The sequence below is a fragment of the Mytilus galloprovincialis genome, chromosome 4, assembly GCF_965363235.1.
Source record: "Mytilus galloprovincialis chromosome 4, xbMytGall1.hap1.1, whole genome shotgun sequence".
Lineage (NCBI taxonomy): Eukaryota > Metazoa > Mollusca > Bivalvia > Mytilida > Mytilidae > Mytilus > Mytilus galloprovincialis.
The window spans coordinates 2,235,407-2,256,643 of record NC_134841.1 but is presented as its reverse complement, the minus strand read 5'-3'; the positions used below and the strand labels follow the sequence as shown (position 1 = coordinate 2,256,643).

Here is a 21,237-nt window from a genome sequence, read left to right as displayed (position 1 = left end):
TTATAAGTGTATGTTTAAATAGTTTTCAAATGAAAAATCAATTTAAAATTTTGATTAGAGTGTCATTGAATTATCAAGTTTCCATCTTATTTAAATGGTGTTGAATTCTTGAGTTATCTCCTATTATTTTATACCTTTTCTACATACATTGCAACCATATAATTAAAAAGACAATCAACTTAGCAAACAAAACCATCTATAGCATATTACCTGCACAATATGTTAATTGTGACTCTTCCTCTTTCAGTTCCAGGAAGTCTGTTTGAAGTAAAGGAATATTATCTAGAAGATGTGTTAAAATGGTAAGATTGTTCACTCAACAGTATTCATTGGCATTATCAAATTGAAATAATTAACTAAAAAAAAAGGAGAATTTCTTAACATCATTCTCATTATTTTTTCTTCTGTATACACAACTTCTAAATGAGAGATAAGAGATATTTTTGAAACTTTTTTTAGTGATAAACTGTGGTTTTCCTATTATTCAGTATTAAACACATATTTTCAAGCAATTGGTTTACTACTAAAATTGAATTTAAGGTCTGGTTATACAAACAAAGTGATGAATAAACTGAAGAAAGAAAAAGATCAAGTTGAAAAACAGAATGAAGAACTAAAACAATGGTGTTCACAGATATGTGCTGATGAAGAAGATTTAGAGGATGATAATGATGACAGTGTTGTACACAGTAATACTGACAACATTACAGAGGTATGCACTAGTGTATGAGGTAATAGTAATAGTCTTCAATAGCTGTAAAAATACTATTAGTATTTAGTATGAATTACTTTAACCACTTGGCAATAGGACAGGCATTTGTTGAGAAAAGAGCACCTAACACCATTTTCTTACTTGAGACATCAGTCAGGATATCCATTTGTCCATGAAGCATTTTTGTTTTAAATGCAGTCAGTAAAAAATTCTTTATTTAAATAATGGCGATGCTTTGTTGTATTAAAGCAGAAGTATTTGTTGTGTGTTTTACAGTTAGGTGAAGAGAAAGAGAACTTAGAACCCGGAGTAATAAATGAATTGTCTGTTTTACAGTTAGGCGAAGAGAAAGAGAACTTAGAACCCGGAGTAATAAATGAATTGTCTGTTTTACAGTTAGGTGAAGAGAAAGAGAACTTAGAACCCGGAGTTATAAATGAATTGTCTGTTTTACAGTTAGGCGAAGAGAAAGAGAACTTAGAACTCGGAGTAATAAATGAATTGTCTGTTTTACAGTTAGGTGAAGAGAAAGAGAACTTAGAACCCGGAGTAATAAATGAATTGTCTGTTTTACAGTTAGGCGAAGAGAAAGAGAACTTAGAACCCGGAGTTATAAATGAATTGTCTGTTTTACAGTTAGGCGAAGAGAAAGAGAACTTAGAACCCGGAGTAATAAATGAATTGTCTGTTTTACAGTTAGGTGAAGAGAAAGAGAACTTAGAACCCGGAGTAATAAATGAATTGTCTGTTTTACAGTTAGGCGAAGAGAAAGAGAACTTAGAACCCGGAGTAATAAATGAATTGTCTGTTTTACAGTTAGGTGAAGAGAAAGAGAACTTAGAACCCAGAGTTATAAATGAATTGTCTGTTTTACAGTTAGGTGAAGAGAAAGAGAACTTAGAACCCGGAGTAATAAATGAATTGTCTGTTTTACAGTTAGGCGAAGAGAAAGAGAACTTAGAACCCGGAGTAATAAATGAATTGTCTGTTTTACAGTTAGGCGAAGAGAAAGAGAACTTAGAACCCGGAGTTATAAATGAATTGTCTGTTTTACAGTTAGGCGAAGAGAAAGAGAACTTAGAACCCGGAGTAATAAATGAATTGTCTGTTTTACAGTTAGGCGAAGAGAAAGAGAACTTAGAACCCGGAGTAATAAAGAACTTAGAACCCAGAGTTATAAATGAATTGTCTGTTTTACAGTTAGGTGAAGAGAAAGAGAACTTAGAACCCGGAGTAATAAATGAATTGTCTGTTTTACAGTTAGGCGAAGAGAAAGAGAACTTAGAACCCGGAGTAATAAATGAATTGTCTGTTTTACAGTTAGGCGAAGAGAAAGAGAACTTAGAACCCGGAGTTATAAATGAATTGTCTGTTTTACAGTTAGGCGAAGAGAAAGAGAACTTAGAACCCGGAGTAATAAATGAATTGTCTGTTTTACAGTTAGGTGAAGAGAAAGAGAACTTAGAACCCGGAGTAATAAATGAATTGTCTGTTTTACAGTTAGGCGAAGAGAAAGAGAACTTAGAACCCGGAGTAATAAATGAATTGTCTGTTTTACAGTTAGGCGAAGAGAAAGAGAACTTAGAACCCGGAGTAATAAATGAATTGTCTGTTTTACAGTTAGGCGAAGAGAAAGAGAACTTAGAACCTGGAGTAATAAATGAATTGTCTGTTTTACAGTTAGGCGAAGAGAAAGAGAACTTAGAACCCGGAGTAATAAATGAATTGTCTGTTTTACAGTTAGGCGAAGAGAAAGAGAACTTAGAACCCGGAGTAATAAATGAATTGTCTGTTTTACAGTTAGGCGAAGAGAAAGAGAACTTAGAACCCGGAGTAATAAATGAATTGTCTGTTTTACAGTTAGGCGAAGAGAAAGAGAACTTAGAACCCGGAGTAATAAATGAATTGTCTGTTTTACAGTTAGGCGAAGAGAAAGAGAACTTAGAACCCGGAGTAATAAATGAATTGTCTGTTTTACAGTTAGGTGAAGAGAAAGAGAACTTAGAACCCGGAGTAATAAATGAATTGTGTGTTTTACAGTTAGGTGAAGAGAAAGAGAACTTAGAACCCGGAGTAATAAATGAATTGGATCAGTTGCTGAGTGAAGCATGGTTAACTGGCAAAGAAGATGTCTTCTCACAAATATTTCATTTAATTCTCAGTGAAAATGTCAGCCGTAAGTAGGAACTATTCATTTTTCCAACACATAAAAAAGCATGATCAAGTACCTGAATAATATTAATACAGTTTTATTTGCATCATGTTGAGGTCTTTATCAACATAGCTTTACCAGTATTGCTCCACTTGATAACCATTTGTTGTTTCTTTACAACCAGAAAAACATAATTGTTACAGTGTTATATCTGTTTTCAGTTAAATACCTACACAGCTTTACTAGCATAACACCACTTACTAATCTTTGGTTGTTGTTTTGCTACCGTAGACACATATTTGTAACATTGTTATATTTGTTTTCAGTTGATTACCAACACAGCCATACCAGTATAACACCATTAATGATAGCTGCTGGTCGGGGCTTTACATCTGTAGTGGAACAGCTGCTGAATCTGGGAGCTAATATAAACGTGAAAGCTTCCAATGATTGGACTGCTCTTTATCTAGCACAGAAGTTCAAGCACGAAGACATTTGTGAATTACTAGAGGCAAATATGTGAGTATACTGTAGATTCAGTTTTTTTCGAGGATAGCAATTTTTGTGGATATTTGATTTTGTGGTTTTGCCGAAGTCTGCATACATTTTATAAAAAATTTGTAATTCCTTGGACATTGGAATTCGTGGGTTAACAGGTTACTACAAAATTCACAAAAAATGATATCTAACAAAAAGTTATGAATTGACAGTATATATAATTAAGAAGGTACAATGTTCAACGAGATAACTCAAGATCGAATGACACAGAAATTAATAACTATAGGTCAATGTACAGCCTTCAACAATGAGTAAAACCCTTACTGTAGGGATAATTAGTTTTTAAATATATTATTTCATTGACCATGCTATATATATATATGCATAGAAATTGTTATTTGGATAGAGAGTTGTCTCATTGGCACTCACACCACATCTTCCTATATCTATAGAATACATACTGGTACATCAAAAGAATTAACCGACATGATTTGGCCACAAGCTGTGAAATCTTTTGCAAAACCATCATCTATGGTTAGTAAATGAAAATATGTATTTTTACTACAGTTGTTACAGTGACATATTTCTAATTTTAGGGATGTTCCTGTAATGGGTCCAGGGGGAGATAACAATTTAGATTCTAATGTCATGTCACCAGAGGACAAAGATTTACTTAGTAGATATCATCATAGCTTTGATGATGAATTAGTGGATGCTGATCTTATACTTGGTCTCCTCATCAAAATACTATGTACAAGTCAAACAGGTAAAGATATTTAGAGTTCAAGCCAAAACATGTTATATTCAAATAGTCAAACAATTAAATATAATGTGTAAAGTTAAAGCTATAAAAATAATGTGTACAGTTCTAACAGCTAAAACTAGGGCTGCCAGCAATGATATAGCTAAAAGTTAAATGGCTTCCTCCACCAATGGAAACTGCCAGCAATGATATAGCTAAAAGTTAAATGGCTTCCTCCACCAATGGAAACTGCCAGCAATGATATAGCTAAAAGTTAAATGGCTTCCTCCACCAATGGAAACTGCCAGCAATGATATAGCTAAAAGTTAAATGGCTTCCTCCACCAATGGAAACTGCCAGCAATGATATAGCTAAAAGTTAAATGGCTTCCTCCACCAATGGAAACTGCCAGCAATGATATAGCTAAAAGTTAAATGGCTTCCTCCACCAATGGAAACTGCCAGCAATGATATAGCTAAAAGTTAAATGGCTCCCTCCACCAATGGAAACTGCCAGCAATGATATAGCTAAAAGTTAAATGGCTCCCTCCACCAATGGAAACTGCCAGCAATGATATAGCTAAAAGTTAAATGGCTTCCTCCACCAATGGAAACTGCCAGCAATGATATAGCTAAAAGTTAAATGGCTTCCTCCACCAATGGAAACTGCCAGCAATGATATAGCTAAAAGTTAAATGGCTCCCTCCACCAATGGAAACTGCCAGCAATGATATAGCTAAAAGTTAAATGGCTTCCTCCACCAATGGAAACTGCCAGCAATGATATAGCTAAAAGTTAAATGGCTTCAAACACCAACAACCAACCAAACAATATAAGTTATATGGTTCGCTACTACCCCCTACGGATCCATAGCAGGTTAGTAAAATCCATAGGGGTTGAGGGGGGAGGTCGAATCCCCTATGGATTTTATTCACCCTCTATGGATCTGTATTGGGTCAGTAGCTTACTGTATAACGAATTTATCGCACACTGGAGTTTTTCTGCTGCGTTTTGTTGAAAAATAGACAATGAAACACAACAATATTAATAGATGACGTCACCATTAACGCACGTCATGAACCCCCTATGAAACTACTAAACCCCTACGGTCTCATAGGGGGTCACCACGTGACGGGCTTAAACCAATCACAGCGTGATAATTTACCTGCAGTGCGATAACATCCTATATCTTAAAAGATATAACAGCTAGGAAATAAAAGCCTCTTGATAATTAGAAAAACAATGGATTTTTTTTTTACAATTATTTCTGTTGATCTGAAATCTAGTGAATCTACTCTTTAAAAGAGTGCTTGCCCTCAAATGACTAGTTTTTTTTAGGTTTTTTGGTTTTAAGAAATGTTTCTAGTTCTTAAAAGAAACAAAGGAAAAGAGAAATTGAAGGACCAGATTTTGTACTGTTCCAAAATTTGTCCTGATGACGCCAATCTTATCAGGGAAACATAATAATAAAAGATGCAGTTTACTTAAGGATGTACTTAGGTGAGGTTAGGTGAAAATTAATAAATTAAGAAGTTAAAATTGATACTATAAGCTGGTAGAGCATCAATTAAGGAATAAAATAAGCCAAAAATATTGATAGGTCATGGACCTCCTTTTCGAGATATTTGAGATTTAAAATATGGCGGGAAAAGGCTGACTCGGACTTTTACCTTATATTTGCATTGGTATTATTAGGTCTCAAAACAAAAGAAAGAAAATTAAGAATCTTCTAAAATTTTGGTAAATGACCTTTCTTGAGCTATTAAGTCTTATATGAAAAAAGAAATGGGTGTTATGGGGCAAAATATTTTACATTGTATTGTATGGAAAAACATCAAGGATTCCGAACATTTGACACAAATTCCAAAACCTCACCTAAGTACATCCTTAAGTGTTGTTGTAGAGGTGTACCAAAGTTAGTTCAAATGTTAATATTCTCAATCTTTTAATTAGTGAAACGATATTGAACAATGTTGAACCAAAATACCAATATTGTATTCAGATATTCTTTTTCTTTAGGTATATACCTTGAGATATTTAAGAATGCTTGATGTGCTTTCATTAAGATAATATATTTATGTTTGCTGTCAACATATTATGAAGTTTAGTTATTATTGAAACATTTATTTCATTTAAGGTGCTGTATTGATATTTTTGCCTGGTTATGATGACATTGTAAAAATAAGGGACTTGATTTATGAAGACAGATTCTTCGAAAATTATAAGTGAGTTATTTGTTAATTTATAAATGCACGATTTAGAGTAGAGATTGCATTCATTATTTTGCATCATCAATATTAATTTGAAACATCCAGGGACATGATTTGTAATTGGTAAAAATATAATGTTGAACCTGTGTTCTAAGAATTTTAAAAAGTTTTTCAGTCTTTAATTTTACAGACTTGAGTGGTTGATGGTAACATGTGGTACTTAGAAATCACTGTAAGGTTTTTATACCCCCGCTTTAAAAAAGGGGGGGTATACTGTTTTACCTCTGTCTGTCCTTCCGTCAGTCAGTCAGTCCGTCCGTCCCATGAATATTTTTCGTCGCATTTTTCTCAGGAACTACAATACAAGGATTTCTGAAATTTGGTTTCAGGATTTATATAAGTCAGCTATACCGTGTGATGCGTTTTCAGATTCATCACTCGACAACTTCCTGTTTACCGAACACTTGCATATTTTTACACTATTAATATTATCCACTTGCGGCGGGGGTATCATCAGTGAGCAGTAGCTCGCAGTTTCAATTGTTGTCATGACATTATTGGGATAACCTAAATACAAATTATATTGCATGTATGATACTCAGTGTTTTGTTGTTTTATAAGGGGACATGTACAATAAAGTTATGTTTTAATTATTATATAGATATGTGATGTATGTTTTACACTCAGCCATGCAATCTACAGACCAGAAGAAAGTTTTTAACACACCACCAACTGGTGTAAGGAAAATTGTGAGTCTGTTACTAATACCTATAAAAAATTGTAATTCATACAATTATATCATCAGTACCAATAGAAACTTTTTTCAGAAATTGTAACTTTTACTTTTTCCCTTTGATTTAAATCTCCTTGCATTCATATTTATTTATTATTGCACCAAGTGTAGTTGAATATATCAAAATTTAGGTAATGAGATTGTTTAAAAGATTTTAATCTTGTCAGCAACAAATTTTGCTCAATGGGATATGTATTTCAATCTGATGGCAGTTAGGGGGTGAACTAGTTGTGTAAAGATTATTATTTTTAAAAAGTAGAACAGTTTGGCTTACGTCTAAAGTTTCCATATTACATTTCAGTCGCCCTTGGCTTGACTCCATTTATATGTTTCAATAACTTAATAAATCAGTTGTAAGGTTTCATATTAAGATGTAACATAATTAACAAAAATGATATGTTTTCAGATTTTAGCTACTAACATAGCAGAAACCAGCATTACTATCAATGATGTGGTATTTGTTATTGATTCAGGAAAAGTCAAAGAGGTAAATAAAATCTCAATTCGTATCCAAATATTTATAGTTCCAAAGTTCTAATGATTATTTATTTGATAAGATTTATTAATTTTATTTAGCACCTAACTATGGACACATTCTTGTTTTTTATTCAAGTGTCACTGATGAGTCTTCTGTACATGAAAAGCATGTCTGGCATACAGAATTATAAGTCTAATATATATCTTTGATGTGTTTGTATGAGACCAAATAACACTAATAGATACAAATTCAATTGTGATTTAACTAGTGAGATATTTTTGCACAATTCTTATTATTTTAAATCTCAACACCATTTTCTATCAAAATGTAAACAAAGGTAAAAAAAAATTAACCAACAACTTACCTGTGACATTTGTAAATCATGTCAAAATTAAATTGTTTTATCTATTGAAGAAAACATTTGATGCCCTATTGAATGTTAGTATGTTGAAGAGTAATTGGATTTCTAAGGCCAGTTCTATACAGAGGAGGGGGAGGTATGTTGTATAACTAATGTGTGTATCTTAACATTCAGTAATTATGCTTTAAATGTACAAACAGTTTAAGTGTTTTTTTTAAATAGATAATGTAGTAGTTTGATGACCTGAACATATCCATTTGAGTATTGCAACAGTTTCATTTTACATTTTATGATTATTAGTCAATTAATATTTTTCGAACGGAAAAGGCAAACAAGATGTGCAGGATATTTATGAAGATTCAGTATTTTTTATAATGTCAAATGTAACCTAATAACATAAAAACAATATATATCTTTTTCTAATTACTTTGTTTATGATGTTATAAATATCATCGAATAATAATTGGCATATGAGGGTTGCACAGTTGGCTCGAAACAATGACATATCATAAAAATACTTATTGAATTTCAGAGCTGGTAGATGTCGTCCAGGATCTTGTTATCATCTAATGAGTACTGTCAGGTTTAATTCCCTTATAGATTATCCTGCACCAGAAATACTCAGATATCCTTTACAGGTAAATATAAGGATACTGTGCATACATTTATTTTTGTTGGTACCAATTTTCATGGATTAAAAACTTGCATATTCGTGGATATTTGATTTCGTGTTTTGCAAAAATCTGCCTATTACCTAAAAGAAAATTTGTATTACGTTGAATACTTAATTTCGTTGTTCATCTGTATCCACGAAATCCACTAAAATTAGTATCCAACGATTAATAATGAATCCACAGTAGTTACCATAGAAACAAAAATTTACTCATTTTATGTCAACTAATATTAAAAGTGTGTAGGTTTATTTAACAAGATGAAAACTATTTGGAATATATATGTACATGAGAAAATATCTTGTGTATAAATAGTAATAATAACAAAACAAGCACCTACCATTATTGCAATTAGAATTGTGCATGTGTTCGTTTTACTACCGAACTACAAGATGCTAAAGGTGCTTGATTCACAATATGAGTTGTGCTCAAAACATTATTTTGGAAATGCAAAAAAAAATTATTTTCTCCCCCTACCTTTTACAAAATAGGGGGAGAAAATATTGAGGGTACAATCAAAACCATAATTCAATAAAATACACGAACAACAACTTTTGTCCAAAATAAAAAAAGAAAACAGAAACAACTGTCCACCAAAACTAAACAGAGAATTATGATTGCATCATACAAACCTCACCCAATACTATTTATAGTAACTATGATTGCATCATACAAACCTCACCCAATACCATTTATAGTTGTGAATCCAGATCATATTTGGAGCAGACAAAAAACAAAATGTGATTCCTAAGTTATATTTTAGGAGTTATGTCTACACACAAAGTTATTAGCTCCAGCTAATATAAGTATAGCCGATTTCTTAGGGAAAGCACCAGAACCACCACCATTTCTAGTCACCAGGAATGCTGTACATATCTTAAAGGTAAATATCAATTAAATATCTCAAATTATACTCAGACTTGCAGTCTGTTGAATTATTGTTCTATGATTTGTTTAGAATTCAATTGGCATTTCTTTATACATATTTATATACAGTCTACATGATACTAAGAGTTTTAGGCTGGTCCTGTAGCCCTATGTATTTTTTCTGCATGGTATTTCAAAAAGAATTTTATTTTGATGTATGTGTTGGTTTTTTTAATCTATCTTCCAATTCTTATAAACATTGCTTGTGAAATTTGAAAGGAACTTGTTTCATTTCATACTCAGAAAGCTCAGTATGCTAAATTTTCAGAATTTATGATAAAATATTCATAATTATTGACTTCATTTTTTTGTTATGTGGATTGTCAGGTGTTTCAAGTCATTATACATCAAATTGTAATTTTTAACAATTATTTTTTTAATTTTTGCTAGTCTTAAAATGTGTAAGAAATTATCATAAAGTCATACATGATAACTTTTGTATTACAAAAATAGCAAATGGATGCATTAGACAGTTTTGAAGATTTAACAGAATTAGGACATCACCTAGCAGACATGCCAATAGAGCCAAGACTTGGGAAGATGGTATTATATGCTGTTGTATTAAAGTGTTTAGACCCTATTCTGACCATTGTGTGTTCATTGGCTTATAAAGATCCATGTAAGTTAGAGGCTTGTTAATCAAAAAGTGCACTCTTTGGATGCACAAATCTGTCTGACCTTGACATTTTCATGGTTCATTGTTCAGCATTAAATTTTCATGATTATGTTTGGTTCCCCGACACTATAAGCAGTAGGTCAACACTTTATTGCTAATGAGAAGATAATTAGATGTACATGTCCATCTGGCAAGGATCATTCACCTTATTTTCATTGGTCATTTCTCAATTTGTTTGGTGTGTTTATCTGATCATTGTTTACACCTTTTGTTGTTTTGCAAGTCTTACAAAATAAGCATTTCAAAATATATTTACAGTGAAAAAATACTGGCTGCTGACTAGGGACAGGGACATGTAAAATATGACAGCATTATACTAGTAACTTGAAGCCAAAAACTCTCCCTATTTTTTTTAATTTCAATTATGTAGTAAACAGGTACCTAGCTCATTTGAAAGTATTTAAGTGATTCAGAGATGATAATATATTCATTATATTTTAGTTATGTTGCCAGCACAGCCATCACAGAAAAGAGCAGCTACCATGTCTAGACATAAGTTTTCATCCTCTACTTACAGCGATCATATGTCGTTACTTAGAGCTTTTCAGGTAAATATGGTTGAAAATTATACCATTGACTGAATTTTATTCCTGTATTCAACAATTGATGTGAAAAACGAGTGAACCAATATTTGGTAAAACACTATTTGATAGAATCCCTGAATTGGATATCATAGATGTGCAGGGTTGTTATGAGTGCAAATAAGAGTTGTAAAAACATTAACAGCACATATTGTAAATTGAACTTTTGTTTACATGGTAATTGTTTCACCGATCATAAAGCTGTAGCAATGTATAGGGATCACAGCAGTCCTCTGTCTATGTCTGCAACTCCTTGAAAACAGTTTGATAGGATTTAACCATTACTTTCACAGATTCTTCTACAAGACATGAAACTGTAAATTGAACTTTCGTTTACATGGTAATTATTTCATCGATAATAAATGGTAATTATTTCACCGATAATAAATGGTAATTATTTCACCGATAATAAATCAATTTAGATTTATGATCTGAGTTATTTAGAGGTTCTGATATAATTACAAAAATGGTGTTTGAGATAGTCAGAAACAATCCTTTGAAAATAAAACAAGAATGTCTTCCAAACTTTCTATTAATGTCTTCTATTTCTATGCCAAGGTAACACTGTTATGTGTAATATCACTTCATGGGTTTATAGTAAAATATTGAGTCCTTGTATTGTTTCTGATCACTCTGAGCACCAAAACATGTTAATCCAATCAAAATTACTAAACATTCTGTGGAGGGTTGTTGTTATAAGAGGTTTTTTTTAAATAATACCTAATAATAATTTAATTTTGGATTTAACACGTCTTCTGATTGGCTGACGTTGTTTTGTTTATCAGCTCATAGACATAACTGTCATGTGTCCGTGACGTAATCAAGGTTTTTTCATGGTTTACTTCAGTATAAATTGAATTTACAATTAAATTATAAGAAATGACTGTTATATATTTTTTATGCCCCACCTACGATAGTAGAGGGGCATTATTTTTTCTGGTCTGTGCCTCTGAAATAAAGGATCTTCTTTAAAAGATTGAAAAATCGTCTAGAAATACAATATTTAATGTATTTTGACATTTTAGGCATGGCAGAAAGCTAAGACTGATGGGTGGGATAGAAGTTTCTGTCATAAGAATTACCTGTCATCTGCCGTCATGGAAATGATTGTTGGGATGAGGTAAACATTTGTAATCAGAGAAGATAGTCTATCATGTTGAAGAACTTTCATAATCAGATTTTGAATATAATGTTAAAGGTTATCTACTCGCTGATGATCCATGCAATTAAAATAGTTACAAAGCAGAAAAAGTCCTATAGTTCATTTACTTCACTTCATTCTTAAAATGCATGTAACATATCCAATTGTTTTCTGTTCTCTCATATTGCACAGTATAATTCACTTACTTAAAATGCATGTAACATATTCAATTGTTTTCTGTTCTCTCATATTGCACAGTATACACAATTACATGTATATTTCATATAACGCACCAATTTGACAATTCCACTATATTGATAACTTTACTGTGTTAAAAAAAATCTACACGATTAGCATTTTTAAGAACAAATAATGATTATGCTGTCATTAAAGAACATTTAAAGTTTTACTGGAGAAAGTTAAGTAAATATAACACCCATAACAGAAATTATTGTTTTGAATATTACCATAACACAAATAAACACTTATAAAGAAATATTATTTTGTGTGTAGGGCACAACTGTTGGGTCAGCTAAGAGCCTCAGGATTTGTGAGAGCCAGAGGAGGAGGAGATATACGAGATCTGAATACTAATTCTGAGAACTGGGCAGTGGTCAAGGCATCATTGTGTGCAGGAATGTACCCTAATATCATCAGGGTGGATAGGCAAAAGTCACAGCTTCTGTCATAGTAAGATATAATATTGATAAAAAAAACTTAGAAAACAGACTAGGATAAACTTATTTCAACATAAAAAAAAAGAAATAAGAAGATGTGGTACAAGTGCCAATGAGACATCTCTCCATCCAAGTCACAATTTGTAAAAGTAAACCATTATAGATCAAAGTATGGTCTTCAACAGGGAGCATTGACACACACTGAACAGAAAGCTACAAAGGGCCCCAAAATTGACAAGTGTTAAACCATTCAAACAGGAAAACCAAGGGTCTAATCTACATTAAAAAAAAAAGCACAACACTTATGGACTACATTAACAAATGACAAGCAAAGACTATTTTGGACAGTTATATGGTTTGCTTGAAAATTTATTCAGTAAATTGTTTTACACTTTTCATTTTCACATATAAAACATAACTTTATATATAATGTAGGTGTGCCCTAGGTGTGTTATTTCTCTGGTTTTGATGTTTTTTTCAGTATAAAGATTCTTACTATCCTATCTTTGTTTACAGTAAGGAAGGTAAAGTGAAGTTCCACATGTCATCAGTATTAAACACTTTACCAAACTCTGGCTGTCTCAATAAGAATGCCACACATAAGAACATTGTCAGAAATCTGCCATCAGATTATCTAATGTATGATGAGATGTCTCGCTATGAAAGACTGGCATTTGTCAGATGTTCTACACTGGTGTCTTCAGCTACTGTAGCCCTGTTTGCTGGTCCTAGTAAACTCTCTCCTGATGCAATCAAGGATGCTGATACAGGTATGTAATGCTTAGACAGTTAAAAAATTAAAGAAGTAAACATCTTATATTTCTATTTAATTTTTTTTTAAGAATTTTTGAACCAGCATAAAAAGATGTAATTATTAGATGTACAACTTCATGCCGAAGTCAATGCAGTAAATAGTGATAAAGATTTGTTAATTTCACTCTTAATTATTTGATTTTTATTGTTTTTCATGCTTTACCTTTAGTAGTCCTTTGTGTATGGTTCATTTAAGCCAACTGAAAAGAGATATTCATGACTAGTTGACTGATTTTCCATATAAGTTTTTTTGATTTTTTTTGCCATTATTATGTATTGTTAGTAAAATCAGAAGCAGTTTGATAGCAATGTAACATAATGTATGATAAATATGAAAAAGAAGATGTTGTATATTTCTCAATGAGACAACTCTCAACAAGAGGCCAAATGACACAGAATTTACATATATATAGGTCATTGTACGGCTTTCAACAATCAGCAATGTTTGGAACAGTTTATTAGTACATACCTTACCATATTTTCCAGAGTACCGTCATTATGATGACTATGTTGATGCTGCCAGTGACAGTGAAGAAGAAGTAGATGGAGAAGTATCAAAGACATCATTACATCTGGATGACTGGCTCAGATTTAAAATTGATCCAGAGGTAAATCATTTAGACAGTCTTGAAATCATGTGGAGTCAAAGCTTTAGCTTCCTAAGGCTGGCATTTATTGCTTAGTGGTGAAACAAAAGTGCTAATATTGTATTGGTTTACATGAGAAGTAATGATTACAAATAATCAAAAATGTGATCTTAGTTCTAAAAGAAGTCTTTAGCTATTAGAAAACCAAAGAAATAAACCATTGGTGTAAGAAAAAAATTATTATGTAGTTTTTGTCGAGCCTGCAACTTTTGTTGCAGAAAGCTCAACATAGGGATAGTGATCCGGCGGCTACAGCGGCGGCGGTGTTAGCTAACTTAAAAACTTTATATTTTAGAAGGTGGAAGTCCTGGATGCTTCATACTTTGTATATAGATGCCTCATGTTACGAAGTTTCTGTCAGTCACATGTCCAATGTCCTTGACCTCATTTTCATGGTTCAGTGAATACTTGAAAAAAAAGTTAAAATTTTTTGTAATGTTAAATTCTCTCTTATTATAAGTAATAGGATAACTATATTTGGTATGTGCGTACGTTGCAAGGTCCTCATGCCCGTCGGACAGTATTCACTTGACCTTGACCTCATTTCATGGATCAGTGAACAAGGTTAAGTTTTGGTGGTCAAGTCCATATCTCAGATACTATAAGCTATAGGTCTAGTATATTCGGTGTATGGAAGGACTGTAAGGTGTACATGTCCAACCGGCAGGTGTCATCTGACCTTGACCTCATTTTCATGGTTCAGTGGTTATTGTTAAGTTTTTGTGTTTTGGTCTGTTTTTCTTATACTATATGCAATAGGTCTTCTATATTTGGTGTATTGAAGGATTGTAAGGTGTACATGTCTAGCTGGCAGGTGTCATCTGACCTTGACCTCATTTTCATGGTTCAGTGGTTATTGTTAAGTTTTTGTGTTTTGGTTTGTTTTTTAGCTCACCTGGCCCGAAGGGCCAAGTGAGCTTTTCCCATCACTTTGCGTCCGGCGTCCGTCGTCCTGCGTCCGTCGTCGTCCTGCGTCCGTCGTCGTCCGTCGTCGTTAACTTTTACAAAAATCTTCTCCTCTGAAACTACTAGGCCAAATTAAACCAAACTTGGCCACAATCATCATTGGGGTATTTAGTTTAAAAAATGTGTCCGGTGACCCGGCCAACCAACCAAGATGGCCGCCATGGCTAAAAATAGAACATAGGGGTAAAATGCAGTTTTTGGGTTATAACTCAAAAACCAAAGCATTTAGAGCAAATCTGACATGGGGTAAAACTGTTTATCAGGTCAAGATCTATCTGCCCTGAAATTTTCAGATGAATTGGACAACCCGTTGTTGGGTTGCTGCCCCTGAATTGATAATTTTAAGGAAATTTTGCTGTTTTTGGTTATTATCTTGAATATTATTATAGATAGAGATAAACTGTAAACAGCAATAATGTTCATCGAAGTAAAATTTACAAATAAGTCAACTTGACCGAAATGGTCAGTTGACCCCTTTAGGAGTTATTGCCCTTTTTAGTCCATTTTTAACCATTTTTCGTAAATCTTAGTTATCTTTTACAAAAATCTTCTCCTCTGAAACTACTGGGCCAAATTAAACCAAACTTGGCCACAATCATCATTGGGGTATCTAGTTTAAAAAATGTGTGGCGTGACCCGGCCAACCAACCAAGATGGCCGCCATGGCTAAAAATAGAACATAGGGGTAAAATGCAGTTTTTGGCTTATAACTCAAAAACCAAAGCATTTAGAGCAAATCTGACATGGGGTAAAATTGTTTATCAGGTCGAGATCTATCTGCCCTGAAATTTTCAGATGAATCGGACAACCCGTTGTTGGGTTGCTGCCCCTGAATTGATAATTTTAAGGAAATTTTGCTGGTTTTGGTTATTATCTTGAATATTATTATAGTTAGAGATAAACTGTAAACAGCAATAATGTTCATCGAAGTAAAATTTACAAATAAGTCAACTTGACCGAAATGGTCAGTTGACCCCTTTAGGAGTTATTGCCCTTTTTAGTCCATTTTAACCATTTTTCGTAAATCTTAGTTATCTTTTACAAAAATCTTCTCCTCTGAAACTACTGGGCCAAATTAAACCAAACTTGGCCACAATCATCATTGGGGTATCTAGTTTAAAAAATGTGTGGCGTGACCCGGCAAACCAACCAAGATGGCCGCCATGGCTAAAAATAGAACATAGGGGTAAAATGCAGTTTTTGGGTTATAACTCAAAAACCAAAGCATTTAGAGCAAATCTGACATGGGGTAAAATTGTTTATCAGGTCAAGATCTATCTGCCCTGAAATTTTCAGATGAATCGGACAACCCGTTGTTGGGTTGCTGCCCCTGAATTGATAATTTTAAGGAAATTTTGCTGTTTTTGGTTATTATCTTGAATATTATTATAGATAGAGATAAACTGTAAACAGCAATAATGTTCATCAAAGTAAAATTTACAAATAAGTCAACTTGACCGAAATGGTCAGTTGACCCCTTTAGGAGTTATTGCCCTTTTTAGTCCATTTTTAACCATTTTTCGTAAATCTTCGTTATCTTTTACAAAAATCTTCTCCTCTGAAACTACTGGGCCAAATTAAACCAAACTTGGCCACAATCATCATTGGGGTATCTAGTTTAAAAAATGTGTGGCGTGACCCGGCCAACCAACCAAGATGGCCGCCATGGCTAAAAATAGAACATAGGGGTAAAATGCAGTTTTTGGGTTATAACTCAAAAACCAAAGCATTTAGAGCAAATCTGACATGGGGTAAAATTGTTTATCAGGTCAAGATCTATCTGCCCTGAAATTTTCAGATGAATTGGACAACCCGTTGTTGGGTTGCTGCCCCTGAATTGATAATTTTAAGGAAATTTTGCTGTTTTTGGTTATTATCTTGAATATTATTATAGATAGAGATAAACTGTAAACAGCAATAATGTTCATCAAAGTAAGATTTACAAATAAGTCAACGTGACCGAAATGGTCAGTTGACCCCTTTAGGAGTTATTGCCCTTTATAGTCAATTTTTAACCATTTTTCGTAAATCTTAGTAATCTTTTAGAAAAATCTTCTTCTCTGAAACTACTGGGCCAAATTTAACTAAACTTGGCCATAAACATCATTGGGGTATCTTGTTTGAAAAATGTGTCCGGTGACCCGGCCAACCAACCAAGATGGCCGCCATGGCTAAAAATAGAACATAGGGGTAAAATGCAGTTTTTGGGTTATAACTCAAAAACCAAAGCGTTAAGAGCAAATCTGACAGGAAGTAAAATTGTTGATCAGGTCACGATCTATCTGCCCTGGAATTTTCAGATGAATCGGATAATCGGTTGTTAGGTTGCTGCCCCTGAATTGATAATTTTAAGGAAATTTTGCTGGTTTTGGTTATTATCTTGAATATTATTATAGTTAGAGATAAACTGTAAACAGCAATAATGTTTTTCTTATACTATATGCAATATGTCTTCTATATTTGGTGTATGGAAGGATTGTAAGGTGTACATGTCTAGCTGGCAGGTGTCATCTGACCTTGACCTCATTTTCATGGTTCAGTGGTCAAAGTTAAATTTTTTAGTTTTGGTCTTTTTATGCCCCACCTATGATAGTAGAGGGGCATTATGTTTTCTGGTCTGTGGCTCCGTTCGTTCGTTCGTCCGTCCGTCTGTGCGTCCGTTCAGGTTAAAGTTTTTGGTCAAGGTAGATTTTGATGAAGCTGAAGTCCAATCAACTTGAAACTTAGTACACTTGTTCCTTATGATATGATCTTTATAATTTTAAAGCCAAATTAGACTTTTGACCCCAATTTCACGGTCCACTGAACATAGAAAATGAAAGTGGGAATTTCAGGTTTAAGTTTTTGGTGAAGGTAGTTTTTGATAAAATTGAAGTCCAATCAACTTGAAACTTAGTACATATGTTCCCTATAGTATAATCTTTCTTATTTTAATGCCAAATTAGATTATTACCCAATTTCACGGTCCATAGAACATGGAAAAGGATAGTGCGAGTGGGGCATCCGTATACTTTGAACACATTCTTGTTTCTAATACTATATGCAATATGTTAACTATATTTGGTGTATGGAAATATTTTATGATCTATATATTAGTTGTGCAGGTTTTATTTGACCTTGACCTCATTTTCACAGTTCATTGCTCAGTGTTTTGGTCTGTTTTTCTTAAACTATAAGCAGTAGGTCAACTATATTTGTTGTATGAAAGAATTGTTAGCTGTACATGTCTTTCTGAAATGGTTCATCTGACCTTGACCTTAATTTCATGGTTTATTGGTCAATGGTTGGCTTTCTTGGTTAATGGTGAGTTTCTGTGACAGTTGTAATAAAGTTTTATATTTAGGACTATCAACATTCTATCAATGATTAGTAAAGAAGGCGAGACATTTGTTAAAATTATAAACCAGTTTGGGATGAGGATATGCAATGTATTCATATGTCTATAATAGTGGTTTCTATAGTTTTCTCTCATCTCCATATTCACACTGCTAGGTCTTCTTGAGTGTAATAATATTTTAATTTCCTTGTACAGACCATATATTTGTACTTCATTTTACATATATACATATTTCAGATTGATTCACTTTTAATTTATCACTATTTAATTTGTTTGTTTATTTATGTTGTAGACAGCAACCTGTATTATGCAATTAAGGACTAAATGGCACAGTCTTTTCTTGAGGAGGATGAGAAATCCATCCAAACCTTGGTCTCAAGTGGATGAGGTAAACTCAGGAATAAATACATTATGGGTCTGTGCAGAGTTCAGAAACAAACAATACATTATAGTTTTGTCAGTTAAAAAGGAAGAAATATATCTATTTTTTTACAAATAATAAGGAGACATAGTATGAATGATAATGAGATAACTATCCACCGTAACAACTACTGTTCACCATACAGCATTCAAATATGATCAACAACCCATTATGTATATTAATCCAATAATGGCTATATGTTGTTTTGAGGATTTTTATGTCCATTCAATTCATTAAGTAACATCCTGGTGCTTTCCATATATTGTTGATTTTATGTCTATGGAAAACCAATGAAGAATTTATGATATTCTTAGATATCTATAGATTCTTAACACAATTTATTTTTTACGTCTTTACTTTATTTGGAGTATGTTAAATGCTTGAACCAGCCATCAGTATCTGTTTAGATTAAAGAACATTTATATTGAAATCTTGTTTCTGGAGGATAATACCATAACATTTTCATATTCTGTTCTTCAGGCAGTGATTAGAGCAGTTATTAATGTTTTAACCAATGAAGAACAAGCTTTGGGATTACAGCAGCCAGCTGGGATAGGACAAAGACCAAGACCCATGAGTAAGTATTATAAAATATTAGATAAAACTGTTGAGCTTTAAATTCAATGAAGTATGTATGGGTAAGGTCCTTATTGACTCATTATATGTTATCTAAAGTTATTAACAATACGTTGATCTTTAAAGCAATGTAATGCATTGATAAAACTATTCCGTATTACAAGTAAGCACTACTGTACCATCACCTATATTACAAGTAAGCACTACTGTACCATTACCTATATTACATGTAAGCACTACTGTACCATTACCTATATTACAAGTAAGCACTACTGTACCATTACCTATATTACAAGTTTTAAAGCACTACTGTACCATTACCTATATTACAAGTTTTAAAGCACTACTGTACCATTACCTATATTACATGTAAGCACTATTGTACCATTACCTATATTACAAGTTTTAAAGCACTACTGTACCATTACCTATATTACAAGTAAGCACTACTGTACCATTACCTATATTACAAGTAAGCACTACTGTACCATTACCTATATTACAAGTAAGCACTACTGTACCATTACCTATATTTCATGTAAGCACTACTGTACCATTACCTATATTACAAGTTTTAAAGCACTACTGTACCATTACCTATATTACAAGTTTTAAAGCACTACTGTACCATTACCTAACTATTTAAGTTTGGTATAAAATCAAAACCAAATATATTTTATTGTCAATTAAAGACGCCCATTACAGGCAGAATAATCACAAGTTCAGTTTGGTACAAATGATTACAAAACAATTACAATTATTTGAATACAATTAAATTAAAGATTACAATAAAGAGAAAAGAAAGACACACTAATGTATATTTATAAAACAAGGTATCATGTTTCAACTTTGACAAATACAGTGATCCTAAAAAATATAGGAAACTGAATTTAAATATATCTAAATTATGCCTCTGTCTTTTTGACAGTAAAACATATAAATTTATTAAGTTCCTAATAGTTGTTTTTGAACAACATTTAAATTATTAGTTAAATTGCTCACTTGATTAAAAATGTGACTATCTTCATTGGACATTAGCCAAATAAATTGTGATTGATAATCTAAATTGTGAAAGTTTTTGTAACTTTGAACTATGTTGGAAATAATGGAAACTCTCTCACTTTCCAAAGATGAACATTTAAGTAAAAAATGGAGTTCATCTTCCACTTCTTTTGTACAAATATTACAAATTCTATCCATTGCCTGAAGTCCCCTGTATCTACCTCTCTCTATTTCTAAATCATGATTACTAATTCTGCATTTTCTCATCTGAATTCTCAGATTCCTATTACCTATAGCCAAATAAGGTTCAAAATATATATTTGACAGTGATGAGTTGTAATATTAGAGCAGAACCTATTTGTGGTTACTTTGAATTTTTCAAATATATAAAATGAATTTATTATTTTCATCACAACTTTCCTCAGTACTTCTAAGCAGAATCACTTCATATCTTGCCTGCTGCTTGACAGGGATGACTGGTTACGTGAAAATACTTTTTGAATCTGTCAGACACCTATTTCCTGTTTTCTGATACTTCCAATTTTTGGAGTATGCTTTATATCACGACTATACATAAAACTTATTGTTTCAACAATGGTCCATAAGATTAGTTCCTTATCCTTAACAAGAATATAAGGGAATCAAATATTTAGTGTATGACTTTTAATTGCTTTAAATACCAACAATATAAATGTGTTAATATTTGAATTACAGCCTCAGAATCTTTGATGTCGGGTAGCTACTCTGGTAATGAAAATGAAGAATATGGCAATGGTAGGAGTGTGAGAAAGGGTCTAACAACACCACCAGCCAAACAGATTCAGCTTCTGTCAAGTAAATATCAGACTTACAAATAT

General features: G+C 32.7%; 1 protein-coding gene across 1 annotated transcript in view; it reads left to right on the top strand.

Moving 5' to 3' along the window:
• Positions 1 to 21,237, top strand: part of LOC143071111 (3'-5' RNA helicase YTHDC2-like) — a 39,277-nt gene that overhangs the window by 13,658 nt on the left and 4,382 nt on the right. Inside the window, exons 9-28 of the mRNA XM_076245208.1 lie at positions 248 to 302; positions 541 to 712; positions 2,753 to 2,888; positions 3,191 to 3,383; positions 3,959 to 4,128; positions 6,241 to 6,328; positions 6,975 to 7,062; positions 7,513 to 7,593; positions 7,999 to 8,081; positions 8,478 to 8,583; positions 9,380 to 9,499; positions 9,997 to 10,162; positions 10,661 to 10,767; positions 11,826 to 11,920; positions 12,455 to 12,631; positions 13,135 to 13,388; positions 13,918 to 14,039; positions 18,674 to 18,769; positions 19,283 to 19,379; positions 21,095 to 21,214. Of these exons, the coding sequence (XP_076101323.1) occupies positions 248 to 302; positions 541 to 712; positions 2,753 to 2,888; positions 3,191 to 3,383; positions 3,959 to 4,128; positions 6,241 to 6,328; positions 6,975 to 7,062; positions 7,513 to 7,593; positions 7,999 to 8,081; positions 8,478 to 8,583; positions 9,380 to 9,499; positions 9,997 to 10,162; positions 10,661 to 10,767; positions 11,826 to 11,920; positions 12,455 to 12,631; positions 13,135 to 13,388; positions 13,918 to 14,039; positions 18,674 to 18,769; positions 19,283 to 19,379; positions 21,095 to 21,214 (2,526 nt within the window). The remainder of the gene's footprint in view (positions 1 to 247; positions 303 to 540; positions 713 to 2,752; positions 2,889 to 3,190; positions 3,384 to 3,958; positions 4,129 to 6,240; positions 6,329 to 6,974; positions 7,063 to 7,512; positions 7,594 to 7,998; positions 8,082 to 8,477; positions 8,584 to 9,379; positions 9,500 to 9,996; positions 10,163 to 10,660; positions 10,768 to 11,825; positions 11,921 to 12,454; positions 12,632 to 13,134; positions 13,389 to 13,917; positions 14,040 to 18,673; positions 18,770 to 19,282; positions 19,380 to 21,094; positions 21,215 to 21,237) is intronic.